This window comes from Camellia sinensis, chromosome 13 (genome assembly GCF_055761805.1).
Source record: "Camellia sinensis isolate YWXY chromosome 13, ASM5576180v1, whole genome shotgun sequence".
NCBI lineage: Eukaryota > Viridiplantae > Streptophyta > Magnoliopsida > Ericales > Theaceae > Camellia > Camellia sinensis.
Genome location: NC_138973.1, coordinates 44,094,635 through 44,109,815, shown reverse-complemented (window position 1 = coordinate 44,109,815; position 15,181 = coordinate 44,094,635). Strand labels below are relative to the sequence as shown.

At 32.1% G+C, this 15,181-nt stretch overlaps 1 protein-coding gene across 2 annotated transcripts; it reads right to left on the bottom strand.

Moving 5' to 3' along the window:
• Positions 1-447: 447 nt before the first annotated feature.
• LOC114319424 (alpha,alpha-trehalose-phosphate synthase [UDP-forming] 5-like) lies at positions 448-6,398 on the bottom strand. 2 transcript variants are annotated; one of them, XM_028266437.2, is made up of 4 exons: positions 6,049-6,398; positions 3,203-5,281; positions 2,124-2,397; positions 448-1,041 (listed from the first exon to the last, which is right to left on the bottom strand). In XM_028266437.2, exons 2-4 carry the CDS (start codon positions 5,194-5,196, stop codon positions 712-714), a joined length of 2,598 nt encoding a protein of 865 aa, XP_028122238.2. In that variant the 5' UTR covers positions 5,197-5,281; positions 6,049-6,398; the 3' UTR covers positions 448-711. The 2 variants fall into 2 exon arrangements, with proteins under 2 accessions (XP_028122238.2, XP_082758245.1); XM_082902119.1 differs by having other exon boundaries at positions 5,755-6,329.
• Between the last annotated feature and the right edge of the window lie 8,783 nt (positions 6,399-15,181).

Here is a 15,181-nt window from a genome sequence, read left to right as displayed (position 1 = left end):
GTTGTTTATTTATTTATTATTTTATTTTTTATCTCACAAGTGCGTATATCACACCTTACCAGAACGCAACTATTCTTCACATGCTAAAGGCAATTGCTAACTCAGTGGGAGTGCTGGGGTGGATCTTCCGTGGGGTTTGAATCGGGGCTAATAAATTTATTATTGATTGGTCTCACATCATCAATATCACCACGATATTGAAATTTTAATCCTAAACAACACAACAGCCAAGCCAATCTTTTGGCGTCCATTTGGATTATGATTGAAAGGAGCCAAGGAAAGGAAAAGAATTACAAATACCCAAAAATTGTTGCTCTGAAAGCAAACCATCTCAAGTGTCTTTCCTTCCCCCTGTTTTTCATGTACAAATGGAGCCTTCAAATTACCACGAATGCCTTGTTCGGGCTCTCAAGTATGAGTTTGCATGCAAGTTCAGACCAATAGCAATGCCTTTAAATGATGCTACAATAGCTTGAACCTTAACAGTAAAATCTACTAGGAACAGACACTACACACACTTCCCAATAACAGCCAGATCAAACTTCAAGAACCTACATAATCACAGAAAAACAAAATAAAATAAACTTCAAATCATCAAATTCAACCCCCCATCCACCCACCAGAAAATACAAGATGGGATCTTTTTGCAATGGCAACCCAATATATCAAATCAAACCAAACCAAACCAAACCAAACCACAGAGATCTCCATTTATTCTCTGTCAATGATTACTCGTTGCGAAGCTTGGGAAGAAATGCTTCTAGATGACTGCTCAGAAGCAGCAGCGAGGCCCTGCAACATTCTCAATATCTCAGTTGTATCATCCAAGTAGTACTTGGCCTTGCTTGGTTTCTGGCCAACAGTGCACGCAAACACTTCAGCAACTGGTGAGAGCGAGGGTCCCACCATGGCACTCCTTATCACCTCAAACATGTCCTCGTCTGACCTATCGTCACCAATACAAAGTACAAAATCTGGAAGCATGCCCTTCTCTCGCATTGTGACTAGGAGGCGTTCTGCTACAAGACCCTTGTTGACACCCTGTAGAGAAATAACAAAAAACATGTCATATGTAAGACTTGGAGCACAAGCCTAACAAATTCTGAATTACCCTTCTACTTAAAGTGCTAAAAAGAATGTCATGCAGTCTTATAATGCATTGTCGGAATTGATAATTATCTTCAAAGGGTCAAGGATACAGAAGGAAAAATTTGAGAATCCACAATCACTATAATCATCATTGCAAGTCTTCCTAAAACTCAGCCATTAGCATCAGCTACACTTTTTAGCCCATCAAATAGTGTTCATCGTCAAGTCTTCTTCGATGTAGAATGGAATACTAAGCAGATGTTCATTTACCCTGATGTCAATTAAACTTATGACATTCAAATCAAATTGTGTCTCACCTTTGTTTTCCAACATGTGCGTGTGGGTAGTAAGTTCATGGAATACTAAGCAGATGTACGATGCCCATATGTTTGTTTACCGGATTAGGTTGAGTGGGATTATGAACACGGTGAGATTGAGTTAGCAGATTACTAGTATGGTGGTATAAGGTTAGAGATGTAAGATAAATTGTGTTTGTTTGTGCACTAGTGAGAGAGAGAGAGAGAGAGAGAGAGAGAGAGAGAGAGAGAGAGAGAGAGAGAGAGAGAGAGAACACCAAGAGTATGGCCCCAAAACAAGCCACACAATCATTAGGTACCCAACCCAAAGGTCGTATTAGAAGTAATAAATAACTAACAGTGGAAAATAAACATTAGATATTCATCATCCATCACTTCAATGAATATTTTCTGAAGATAAAATGAAAAAAATGTCAAAGTTACAAATAATAAAACTGACAAAAAGCTTTACTATAATAACACACTGTTCCAGAGAATCACGTTAAAATTTTTAATAATGCATTTAATTTTGTTCCAACCAGATACGAAAATCCTAACTCAAAAATGACAGACTCTAAAAATGATATAATTAATGAAGCAAAAGCACACCTTTCAAAGAATCTTAAACGTCATTATTATAGAGATCAACTTAGGGGTGAAAATGATAAAATAGGGAACTGTACGGAACTGATGATTATTGTGATTATACTGCTAGAAAACAGCACTTGTACTACTTACCTGAGGTTTAACTTCTACAATGTGTTGGCCGCTCTTAACAGAAACTGGTTCATTGGCAAGAACACTTTCGAGGTGGTCTAGAAGCTCCTTAGCCTGACAAGAGCCAAAATCAGGATCTGCATACTGGTAATTCCAAACAAGTGCACTCTCTTTGGCCTCTATGGTAGAACCATCTGTTGTTTCCATGTATAATTGCATTACTGGCTCTGCAATCTGTTTCCAATAAAAATCTGGGACAGCAACACAAGTTTCCCAGTCTGCATCATGATTGGGCCTGAAATATAATACAACTCAAATAGGCTTCAATAGGGAGATGAAGATAACAAATAAACACTCGGAAATGTTTTCCGTACAATTTCAAATTTCCATAGTTACAAGTTCTTTGTCAAAATACACCATTGAGTGCATAAGCAAGTTGCCGCCTTTGGTCAAATATGGCATTCACATTATAAGATACCACTAAAAAAATAATAAAAGAAAAGAAAAGCCAAGCATATGCCTTCATTTGTGAAGGAAGCTCTCTTTGAGGTGGGCGAACAGACTTTCGTGGAAGTGTGCTTCTTATAGAGGTACAATACTATTTTAAGAGAATCATTTATGATACTTTTGCTAAACATATCCAATATAGGCAAGAAACTGAAGGGAAACTCAAAAGGAACTAAGAAAAACTAAGACAACGCTTTGCAGAAACTATTTGGAAACTCTTATGAAAACTACTCCAAAGAAACTTACAAATATGTTTCTTATTCATCCATATCATCCCAAGTGTTTTCAAAAGTGATTTACAAGTGTCCTCATTAGTTTCCTTATTATTTCTTGTTAAGTTGCAATTAAGCATCCAATATGTTCTGTTGAAGTATCCATTGAAGTATTCATATATGTTTTCATTAAGTTTTTCTAGAATTTCCTTTCTGTTTTGCAAAATTTATTGTTGGGATTCCTATTACTTTATAATTTTTCATGCAATTGAACATAGTCTTAAAATAATAACATGCTTAAGAATTTGAGATTATTATTACAATTTCAAGCAGGAAATATAAATGAAATTTCCAAGATGAGGTCAGGGTAAAGGCGTCTACCTCACAAAATAACCATGCTCTGCTGCAATTCCAAGCCTTTCACATGATGAAAACCATTCAGATAAAGATTCTTTGTTCTTCCCGCTAGCAAGGAAGACCACATTCTTGGGGTCTCTGCATAAGCTTTTTAAAATTGCAATAGCCTCTGCCTTAGGAGTGGTGCTGATTGAACTTTGCACCATCATCGTACCATCATAATCCAATAGGATTGCTCGGTTCTTGGTCCTTTTATATGCTGAAACAATATGCTCAACTGAAAGCTTCCTAAAGCTTGGATCCAAAGCAATAACACGGAAACTTAATCCAAAACCAATACCCCAGCATCTCCTCCTGATATGATCTCTGCACGCCCTTTCAAGATCTTGCAAAAAGCTATGTGCCCAATATGCAACATCGTGTGTACTCACATACCTATAGTGTTTCTCATGCCGCAACTGCTTCTCTGCCTCGGAGACAATTAAGGCAGAATCCATAGCATCAGCCACAGAATCAATGTTCCATGGGTTAACACGGATTGCACCACTGAGAGAAGGAGAGCACCCAATAAACTCTGAAACCACCAGCATGCTTTTCTTCTGTGCTGATGGGTTTACACCCAATGTATCGTCTATCTTCTCATTTCCTTGTCGGCATATGACATATTCGTAGGGTATAAGATTCATCCCATCTCTCACAGCGGTCACAAGGCAGCACTCTGCAATTGCATAATAAGCAATCCGCTCGTAGAATTGAAGTGTGGTATCAATCAAAACCACTGGATCATATCCTGGCCGCCTGAAATCTCTATTAATCCTGCTTACTGTTGCATAAGTTTCAGATTGGACCTCCTGGACATCTCTCCCTCGCCCCCTTGCAGGGTTTGCGATTTGAATCAAAACAACTTTACCCCTCTTATCAGGATGCTGAATTAGCAACTGTTCAAAAGCTAATAGTTTTAAGCTTATCCCTTTAAAGATGTCCATGTCATCAACCCCAAGCAAAACTGTCTGACCCCTAAACTTATCACGCAACTCCGCAACTTTTGATTCAGTCTCAGGAAGATCCAGCACAGATTGAAGCTGACCCATGTGAATCCCAACGGGGAGAATCTTAATGCTTACAGTTCGACCATAGTATTCAAGCCCAATGTAACCTCTCTTGGATTGAGAAGAAACGCCAAGCATTCTACTGCAACAAGAAAGGAAGTGTCGTGCGTAGTCGAAAGTATGGAAGCCTATAAGATCAGAGTTGAGGAGTGCACGGAGAAGTTCAACTCTGACAGGTAGTGTACGGTATATTTCAGATGATGGGAACGGACTATGGAGAAAGAACCCAAGCTTCACCCCATTAAACCTTTTCCTCAAAAATGTTGGCAAAACCATCAAATGGTAGTCATGAACCCATACAAAATCATCATCAGGGCTGATCACCTCCATAACCTTATCGGCAAATATCTTGTTCACAGAGACATAAGCTTGCCAAAGTGACCGGTCAAACCTCCCACCAAGTTCCGGTGATAGAGGAAGCATATAGTGGAATAAAGGCCACAAATGCTGCTTACAAAACCCATGATAGAATTTACTAAAGAGTTCAGGAGGGATAAAAGCCGGGACACATTTGAAAGTTTCAAGCAAGGTTTGTGCCACCTCATCTTGTTCATTCAGATCAATTTCTTCCTTAAGTGAACCAACATAGATAACTTCTACATCTTCTCCAAGACCATCTTTGAGTTGTAAAAGTAGGGAGTCCTCATCCCAACTGAAATTCCATCCTCCTCCATCACTATCTGATCTTCGATGTGCACGGAGTGGAAGTTGGTTGCCTACAATGATCATTCGCTCTTGAGAATCGGAAGAGGGAGCATCAGAACCAACGCTATTGCTATTTTCATCATCTAGTTCAGATAACACCCCAGCAACAGTTGCCACTCGAGAGAGCTTCTTTGCCCCTCGACCCAATCTTGGGGATTCAGAAGAAGTAAGATCCAAGAGGTTGGAATAAGACCTTGAAACCATTATCGAATATGGGTATACTCAATCCTACAGAGAATAGCTATACGCCAACGTGGCTCCCTTTTTATCCAATAAATACAATCAAGTTCTGCAAAAACCCCAAGACAAGCTAGAATCAAAACGAAAAAAAAAAAGGTTCAAATCCTTCAGATTAAACTAAATCATACAAATACTCCACATAGTAAATCATAAAAATTCCAGCACATGTAGATACATCTAATAATATCTATTCAAGGTAAACCCAGAAAAAGATTCCCAGAATCTGCTGCTTTTTCTGAAATTCAAAAACCTAAACTTGCAAAAGGATTCAATTTGTGGACTCTCGCTCTGATAGAGAAACCATAGATCAATGATAACAACAAAAAATTGGGCAAAACCCAGGAAAATTCTGAACAGTACTGAAGGGTTAGATTAGAGTAGTATTAAAATTTGGAAAAATACCCAGGAGTAGAATCCAGTACAGAAGAAATTGAGAAATTATATAAACAAACACTACCCAGAAGCAAAATTTAACATAATACAGCCCAAAAGTGACACCAAAAAAGAAAAAAAAAAAATTACCTCCAGGATTCAATCGATAGAAACCCAAATAAACAACTAAGATTGAGAAGGTCCAAGAAAAAAAATCTATCCCAATAGCCACACATATTGAAATGCATAATCAATCAAACAAAAAGAGATTGGAGAGAGAGAGAGAGAGAGAGAGAGAGAGAGAGAGAATGGAAGCATGGAACATGTTAAAAACTGAGAACATGTTTGTGAGAACTGTTACATAAAAGTAGCAGTAAGTAGGTATGCAAAACAGAGAAGAAAAGAGTGGCCTTCGCTGTAGCAAGATTTGAGAGCTTAGCTTACCCTTTCAAGGTAGAGAAAGTGAGAGTAGTGTGATTAAAAATTTCAAAGATTCTCACCCTATATACCACAAAGATTCCTCTCTCTCTCTCTCTCTCTCAAACACACAAAGTTCAACAATGGCATCAAAGACCCTTTTACTTTCTTTCCTTTTCTTTTTATTTTTCTTTTTAATTTGTGCAAAATGTCATTTCTTTTCTTATCATCCACATATGAGAGTAAAGGGATTGTCCATTTATCGCATTTGAATTTGATTCTCTCTCTCTCTCTCTCTCTCTCTCTCTATGGGCGCCACTGCCGGTGGTGATGAGTGTAAGAACACACAACAGTGAGCTGCAACATCATACTTCATTAACTATGGTTAACTTATGTCAATGTCAAGTTATCATTAACCAGAGGAAAGTGTCTACCTAACTCAACTTCACACCATTGCTACCACCACGCGCTTTAGTCGCACCTGAATTCACATAAACTATCTATATTGTTATATTATTATATAAAACATACAGTTTACATGATTTGAATGTATTATTTCATGGTTCAATTGTTCCTATGTAAATATTCTGATTTTAGATTTTGATATTTTAATTTTTTTTCTTTCAAATTATCCAAGTTTTTTGTTTTAAAATTTGATTTTTTTAACTTTTTTCCTCTTCTATCTACATTAAAAAAAAAATTAATGTAAACCAACATTCATGTTTAAATTTATAAATTTAAAATGAATAATTGATTACTGCTTGCACATAATCAACTGTGCATTTTTAAATTGACTTATTATTTAGTAGTTTAAAAAATCATAGTTTACATAGTATTATGAATTGTTTACATAACTAAAAAAAATTACAAATAAAATATATTAACTTATTTAATTAGGTAAGTGGAAGATAAAAACGATTCATTTAACATGTCTTTTAATTTTTTATTTGTCTAAATATTTAATTTTTTTTTCTTAAATTATTGTTTTACGAGTTACTAAATAAGACATTAATTTTATTTAGTAAAATTTTTTTAAATCAAAACTCCCAATTTTTATATGTTAGAAATTGGGCGCCCATGTGGCATGACCCTTAGAACCTTTTGAACCTCATCCAAATGGGTTTTGAATTTAAATTCAAACCTATTTGGATGAGCCACTCAGGATATATATCTATCATATCATGATATGGATAGATGATATAGATATCAGATATTATCTCATTTAACCAATGGATAAATGAGATAAATATAATATATATCTGATATATGGTTATGGGTAACCAAGATAGAAAACAACGTAGGTTTTGTTTTCTACCAAAAAAAACTGACTCTCTCCCAAAAAAAATAACGATAAAAGTCATTTTACACTGTGGTTTGTGTGGGTGATATTCACCATTGTAATATCACCCCACTGCTGGGATTGATTGATTGAGTATGGAAGCACGTGATTTATCCACGAGGTTTTAGATCAAACGAGGTATGATCTAAACACTTTATTCCGCTGCATGTTTTGTGTTTTGATTTACATATATAATTAATTTTTTTAACTCATTTAAATTATTTATATCTAATAAATTATAAACAAAAATATCTCAAATAATTTAACAAAAATTCTCAAATTAAAATAAGTTAAAATTCACTCTCGAAAGAGGTAAGGTAACAAAGAGCTTTATCACGTTGGGAAGAGTAAAGTACACGCGCTATGTAAGTTGAGTTGAGTTACAAAACGCATGGGCCGTTTTCGTCGGCTTGTCCGCTTGGCTGTTCTTCAAACAGAGCTGTTTGCGGCCATGCAAAGCTTTGGTGTGACACTGTGCCGAGAAAACATCAGGTGCATTGAAGCCCACCACTCCTGTCGTTTTTATGATCAAATCCAGTAATGTTAAAATTACATAAACTAATACAGAATGAGAGACAACTCTTTTATTGGAGTAGATCTCATATATAGGTCCCACACATGTGGGTTCCATCCTTTATGAGAGATAGTTTGCATTTGAGAGATGAGTTTTAGAAAAAAATTTTAAAAAATTGTTTAGTTTGAGTTTTTCTTAAAAAAAATTCAAAATCACTCTCTCTCTTACGCATCAATCAATCAGTTTTTCTCTCTCCTCTCTCCTCTCTCCTTCTCAATCACTTTTTCTCTTACACATATCTACTCAAATTCTCCCAAACTATCAAATCATCCCAAACTCTTAAAAAAATAACTCTTCCAAAATATACAACCAAACAAACCAAAAAAATTTCTAAACTCTCCAAATTTTTTTTCAAAAACAACTCTTTCAAAAACAAACCAAAGAAGCCCATCATATTTTGTGTTTAATTTTTATGCACAAAAAGTACTATTTTGGAAAGTTGGCTTTTAGTAACATTTTTTTGATTTGTAACAAAAGTTAAAAGTTGACTTTTTTACATTTTTTTTATTTGAAAAGTTGGTTTTTAGTTACTGTTAAAATTATAATTCTACCTTTCACGAGTCAAAATGTGTTACATGATTGAAGTTGTAAATATTTAATGATTGAAGTTGTAAATATTTTAAATTAATGAGGGTAGTTTAGTCATTTTATTGTGATTTGATATCATAAATAAATATTAATCAAAAAAACCAAAAGTAATTTTTTACCAATTTTCCAAATAATTTGTCGCAAAAAACTTAGTTAGGCATGGTTTGACAAGTGGGTTTGGATAAGTTTTGGGCTATTTTAGCCATAAAAGACAAAAAAGGTTATTTTAGCCACAACAAAACATCACATTTAACCCATAATCATTACACTTTTCTCTAACAAAAAAAGTCAAAAAAAGTCAAAAAATCCTTCCCAAGCTATTAACCTAGGCTAAAATAATCAAAAAAATTAAAAAATTAAAAAACCAACCCACTTTCCAAACGTCACCTTCAAAGCAAAAAACTTACTTCTCACCCTCGTCTCAAAATAGGCCAAACTTACTTAAATCAGAACGGTACAAGTGAAGTAATGTCCTAATGCATGCGTAGTTGATAACTTGATCCTCTAAATTTTTTTATTTATAATGTATTTTTTTAATTAATCAAATATAAAAATAATTACTTCATTTCATTATACTAGATGGGAGATTATTTAATAATTCCGAAAAACTACTTAGTCATACTCTAAAACAATCACCAATTACTTAATTCTTATATTACTCTCTCATCTTCAAAATAAATCGTGAGTCCTTATTCCTCTCTACTAATCAAAATCTTATAGAATACCACATGTTCATACACCGAGAATACTAAATAATCACCCTTAATAAGGCCAGGTTTAGCAACTTTTAAAAAATTCAAAAAGTCAAAAAGTTACACAAAAAGTAAAAAAGTCATTACTATTCACAAATAAAAAATATTAAAAAAATATTTTATACATTTTTGTAATACAAAAGTTTGAATTACACTGTCAGCCGTACTATCCCAGCAGAAAAGCAGGTCATACACTTTTTGGACAAAAAAAAAAATTACACATGTAAAGCCACAAAGTTTAATGGTAATGTTGGGTCCTTGGGGGCCCACTAAGGGTTCCATTTTGATAATCCGAACCGTTCAATATGTAGAACTCGTCGAGTACTATATATTTGTAAAAAATCACATTGATCGGACATCGTTAACTATATGATAAAATGAGTTTTATATAAACAAAACGGATGGTGTGATAGTTAACTGTTGAAAAAAAAAAACTAATCCGATCATATAGCTATCGATATCCGATCAATGTGATTTTTTACAGACATATAATACTCGACGAGTTGTACATATTGAATGGTTCAGATTATTAAAATGGGACCTGTGGTGGCCCCCACGGACCGACCATCACTGTCCAAACACTTTGCCCCGAAGGAGGTAATAATTTGTTGCGTAAGACACCGTACAACCTACTCAACTTTCTTCCCCTATATACTTTATTTATACAATTTTTTATTAAACATTTTTTCATAAAAAAATAATAAAGTAACCCAAACATCCATATTTTTTTTCCTCAATTTTTTAGTTTAAAAAAAATAAAAAGTACACTTATTTAAGACACTCCAAATAACCCCTCATATATTACTTGACATATTGGTCTTATGGAATTCAATTCAACATTTAAATGACAGGAGTAATATCAAGATTCAAGACCGACCATTTAGGAGCAATTTGACAACATAGTAAAAAGTCAATTTTTTAGTTTTTTATCAAGCTTTCTAGTTTTCTAAAATACTAAAAAATTAGATTTTTTGCTAAAAAATTATTAAAAAAATTAAAAAATCAAATTTTTATCAACTTCTCAAAACCCCTCAATCAAACAAATTTTAGTCCTCTGGTTAAGGCTTGTTTTGGATACATAAAAAAAAAATAATAATAATAATTTATTTAAATTATATCACTTATTTATTTTATATATATATATATATATATTTTAATAAGTAAAAAATCAAAAAAACAAATCATACCTAAAACAAAACAAAACCAATGACGTGACACCAACTAACAATAATCATAAGGGTTGGTTTGGGGAGTGAGTTGATTTTTTTTATTTTTTTGACTATTTAATCTGGGTTAAATAGTTTGGTTGGGAAGGACTTTTTGATTTTTTGACTTTTTTACGAGAGAATAGTGTAATGATTATGGGTTAGATGTGATGTTTTGTTTATTATGACTAAAATAACTTATTTTATCTTTTGTGACTATTTTAATCATAAATCATCTAGCCAAACAGACTCGGGTTGGTTTGGAGTGTTCTAAAAAAGTGCACTTTTTGTCTTTTTATGAAAAAATATATAAAAAAAATAAAGAGGTGATGTGATAGAAAAAAAATAAAAAGATGAATTATATAGATTATCCCACTTTCAATGAGTAACTATCTTAACATATATATATATATATATATATATATATATATATATGTATATGAATGATATGACATGACAAATGGAATAGTAATACAATAACACTTAAAAAAACAAAAAATCATCATGAAGGGCAGCTGTGCGGAAAAAAATAGAGTGACAGAAAGTGCTACTGATTATTTCTTGAGCAAATGACTAAGGTCAAGTTTGGAAAGATTTAAGTGTATTTTTTGATTTTTTTTGTATTATATATAGAAAAAATAAAGAGGAGATGTTGATTGATTTAATCCAAAAAAGATAAAAAGATGAAATAAGTGTATTTTTTTAGTTTAGCCAAACTTGGCCAACAAGATAAATTTTTAATTATAATATATTTAATTTTAAATTTTGAATATTGTATAAAAAAAGAAAATTAAACATATCATTGTTTAATTTTAAGAGTAAAATCGTTAATTTGATAAAATATAAACTAATTTGATAAAAATAAATGTTAAAAAAATATTTTAAAATTTTTAAAACTTATTTCTACCCATTAAAAATAAAATTATGTAAAATTGATAAAAATTACATGATTAATTTTTAAAAATTAATTTTACATGATCATCAACCAAATACATAATAAAAATTAATTTGGTAAAAAAATAAATAAATGTCTAAAAGATTTATCAATTTTGTATAATTTTATTTTAAGTAGGTAGAAATAATTTTTAAAAGTTTAAAAATAATTTTTTGACATTTATTTTTATCAAATTAATTTATATTTTTATCAAATTGACAAATTTGCCCTTGAAAAATCCAATAACATCTTCAATTGTCTTTATTTTGAACAAGATTCAAATTTTAGGGTTAAATGTGTCACAATTGAAAAGTCAGGGACCAAAGTGACACAAATCTCAAACTATAGGAACTGTTGGTGTAATTTACCCTTATTTCTTTGTTGACGATGTTTGGTAGCTTGAATATGAGATTAGTTTAAATAGCTCGAAATTTATCTTGTTGATCGTCTAGGCGGATATCCGACCGGTCGTCCGATGAGAAGACTGACAGCCGCAGTCAACAAAAGTGACAACTGCAATAGATAATCTTTCACCGGATCATCTAGACAGACATTCAGTCAACACTCATTCGAGCTATTTAAGCACCCTCCAATTCGAGTTACCACACTTTCCATTTCCTTGAGTCGTTGAATAAAAAAACAAAGGTGGTCTTTGGTTATGGGACAGTTTGGGAACATATTAAAAAAATCAACTTTTTGACTTTTTAGCCGTTTTACAAAAAAAAAAATACAAAAAAAGTCACAAAAAAGTTAACTTTTTAAGCTAAAAAAGCCACTAAAAAGCCAAAAAAGTCAAAAAATTTATCTTTTTACCAACTTCCCAAAACACCACTATATTTTCAAATTAATTTTTGAAATGAAAATTTCAAAAAATTTGTTTAGTTTATAAATTTTGAAAATATATTTTTTCTTTCTGCTTTTACATTTTATACGTTAATCAATTATTTTTTGTCTCTCTACTCTCTCATTCTCTCACATTCTATATAACAATCAATCAATTTTTCTCTTACACTCATATATTCAACTACACAAAATATTACAGAGCATCTCAAAATTATTTTCAAAATATAGAACCAAATAAAATTTTAAATTTTACAAACTTTTTTTTAAAATACTATTTTTAAAATTTGATTTTCAAAATTAAATCAAACAGAGCCAAACTTGGTGTGGTTTTCATTTTCTTTAAGTTGCCTTGAAGATGGTCAAAAATAAAATAGATAAAATTTAAATACTTTTCATTTTGTTTTTTTTTTTAAATATGTGAAATCTATAATTTTTCTACAATCTAAAAGGTTAAAAGGAGGTCAAATTTGTATATTTCATTTTTCAACCTTTCTACCAATCAGAGGCGGAGCGATAGAAGGGTCAGGGGTCGTGCCTCCCTTAGTTGGAATTTTTTATTTTATTTTATTGTTTTGTTTTTATGTATGTTATTGTCATATATAAAATATATTTTTTTCTTAACATTTTTTTTGCGAAGGATTTATTGTATTGTTCATAATAAGTAATTATTTGATACTTTTAGAATATTATATGATATTATTTATATAATAGTTTAAATCAATAATATAGCGAAAAAATTTATAGATTGGATAAAATAAACTCATTATTTTCAGGCAGTTGACAAACTATTTAGCGTGATTTGTGATTTTTCATACTTTGAGCATTACGTAGGCAATGCTATAAGACTGTTTAATAATTTTCATTCAAAACACATCATTTATAAGCAATGTCATTTCTTTAATATTTTTCTGTCAAACAAAAATTAAATAGATTTTATAATAATTTGTACTATAAATAATATGTCTTTATTTTCTAAGATTAGGAATTTAGATGTACAATTTTTTGTACTAAAATTATAAACTTACATCACTATCCCGCACCGAGCTATTCTACACTATTATAGAATTTTAATTTGACCCTATTAATTTTCTGGTTCCACCACTGCTACCAACATTATTTTTTCAGCAATAAAATATTTTTAATTTTTATTTTAGAGTAATGATATTTACACTTATATTTTTATCTTTTAACTTTTGAGAAAGAAATTTTAAAATTTTACTATTTTATTGCCATATTATTTGAATAATTTGATATAGCAGAATAATTGTAGGCTGTAAACCGGTACACCATACCGAGAGGCCCGAGAGGCATGGTCAGCGCGCTCGCTGGCAAGACGAGCAGGTAGTTCACATACGTTTCGACTGGTGCTATGACTATGGACCACACGAAAATTAATTAGTTAATTGATATAAAAAGACAGAACAACCTGCTACTTTTCGGTTCGTACACGTGTGGTTGCCTCCTGCTCCCAAATTGAAACTGCCCATTTTAACAACTGTAGTGCTACGTAGCTCGAAATTCGTGGCTCAAAATTTGGTCTGACATTGATTTTTTTTTTTTTTTCTTTTTTCCGTCTTTTTGTTGCAGAACGAAGAAGGAGATGAAGAAGAAGGGAGAAGAAGAGAAGGAGAAGAAGGGAGAAGAGAATGGAGGAGGAGGAGGAGGAGGAGGAGGAGGAGGAGGGGGCCATAAAAATCTGCTGGAGGAGGAGGTGGGGCGAGGCGGTGGCGGAGCTTCCAGCTGCGACGATCGGCGAGGAGCAAAGGTGCTGCGACGACGACGGCGGCGACGGTTTGAAGCTGCGACGATCGACGGCGAGGCGACGGCGGTGGTGCTGCGCGACGATCTCCTCCCTCCGTTCTTCCTCTCCCTTCTCTCCCTTCTCTTTCTCCTCTCCCTCTTTCGAGCCAATTCGAGCCTCCCCTGTCGAGCTACGACTCATTTCCGTTTTAACAATTGAGGCCTCGTGTATCAATTTTATATTTTAGTTAAAAAATTAAAAAGTGATTATAAGTTGTTTTATTATTATTATTATTTTTTTTGTAAAAATTTAAAAAATGAATAAAATAATTTATTTCTAAACGAGACTTGAGTTAAAAGTCAAAAAATTGATTTTTTGATTTTTTTAAGATATCATCTTTTTATTTTTTTATACATTTTTATAAAAAAAATAAAAAATTAACTTTTAATCAACTTTTTAAATCCTCTAGTGGTTAGCTCATTGTAAAGAGTGAAATTTTGTTAAGAAAACTATATAGGTGGGAGTTAGAAAAAAAAATTATAAATACATAAGGAGTGTAAATATATCTGTAGTGGAGTACAAATTAGAGGGTGTGGGGTACAAGAGTCACTTGCATTTCTCTATGTGTTGATAAATTTTTTTTTCTTAACTTCTATTTGAATGTAATTCTTTTTTTCTTTTTTTTAACTACTATACAAATTTATTTTTAAAAATAATAACATTAATGATATACAAATAAAAAGATCATTTAAAATTGTTATATTGGCTCGTCTCACTGTAATAGTTCCTGTTATATTGGCTTGTCTCACTGTAATAGTTCCTTTAAAAATACAGTATAAATTTGTTATTATGAACATCATGACTACCTTTACTATTACATTCTTTAAGTAAATTTTGTATCAAAATTCTAATTGGGATTGATTTTTTTTTTAAAAGTAAAAAAAGGTTATTGTGTTTAAAAAGTTGTTAAAAATTTAGTTTTTATAATAAAAAATTAATATAACATTTAACTTTTTTTTAACCAATGATACATAATTTTTTATTTATTTTTTAGTCAAAAAATAAACGGCCACTGTATATATCATTTTACTTTGACTTCTACTTATGATTAGTTATTCAAGTATTAGATATTTACGTGAAGGTGGAAGCCTAAGGTGGGAGAAGATTGGGTGTTGGCGGTGGAG

What these genes read in the sequence shown, in the direction of transcription:
- LOC114319424 (XM_028266437.2), bottom strand. Translation starts at nt 5,196, where the DNA reads ATGGTTTCAAGGTCTTATTCCAACCTCTTGGATCTTACTTCTTCTGAA. An exon ending in GAGCATGGTTATTTTGTGAG is followed by an intron (nt 2,398 to 3,202) that starts GTAGACGCCTTT and finishes ATTATATTTCAG; the next exon opens with GCCCAATCATGATGCAGACT. An exon ending in TTGTAGAAGTTAAACCTCAG is followed by an intron (nt 1,042 to 2,123) that starts GTAAGTAGTACA and finishes ATTTCTCTACAG; the next exon opens with GGTGTCAACAAGGGTCTTGT.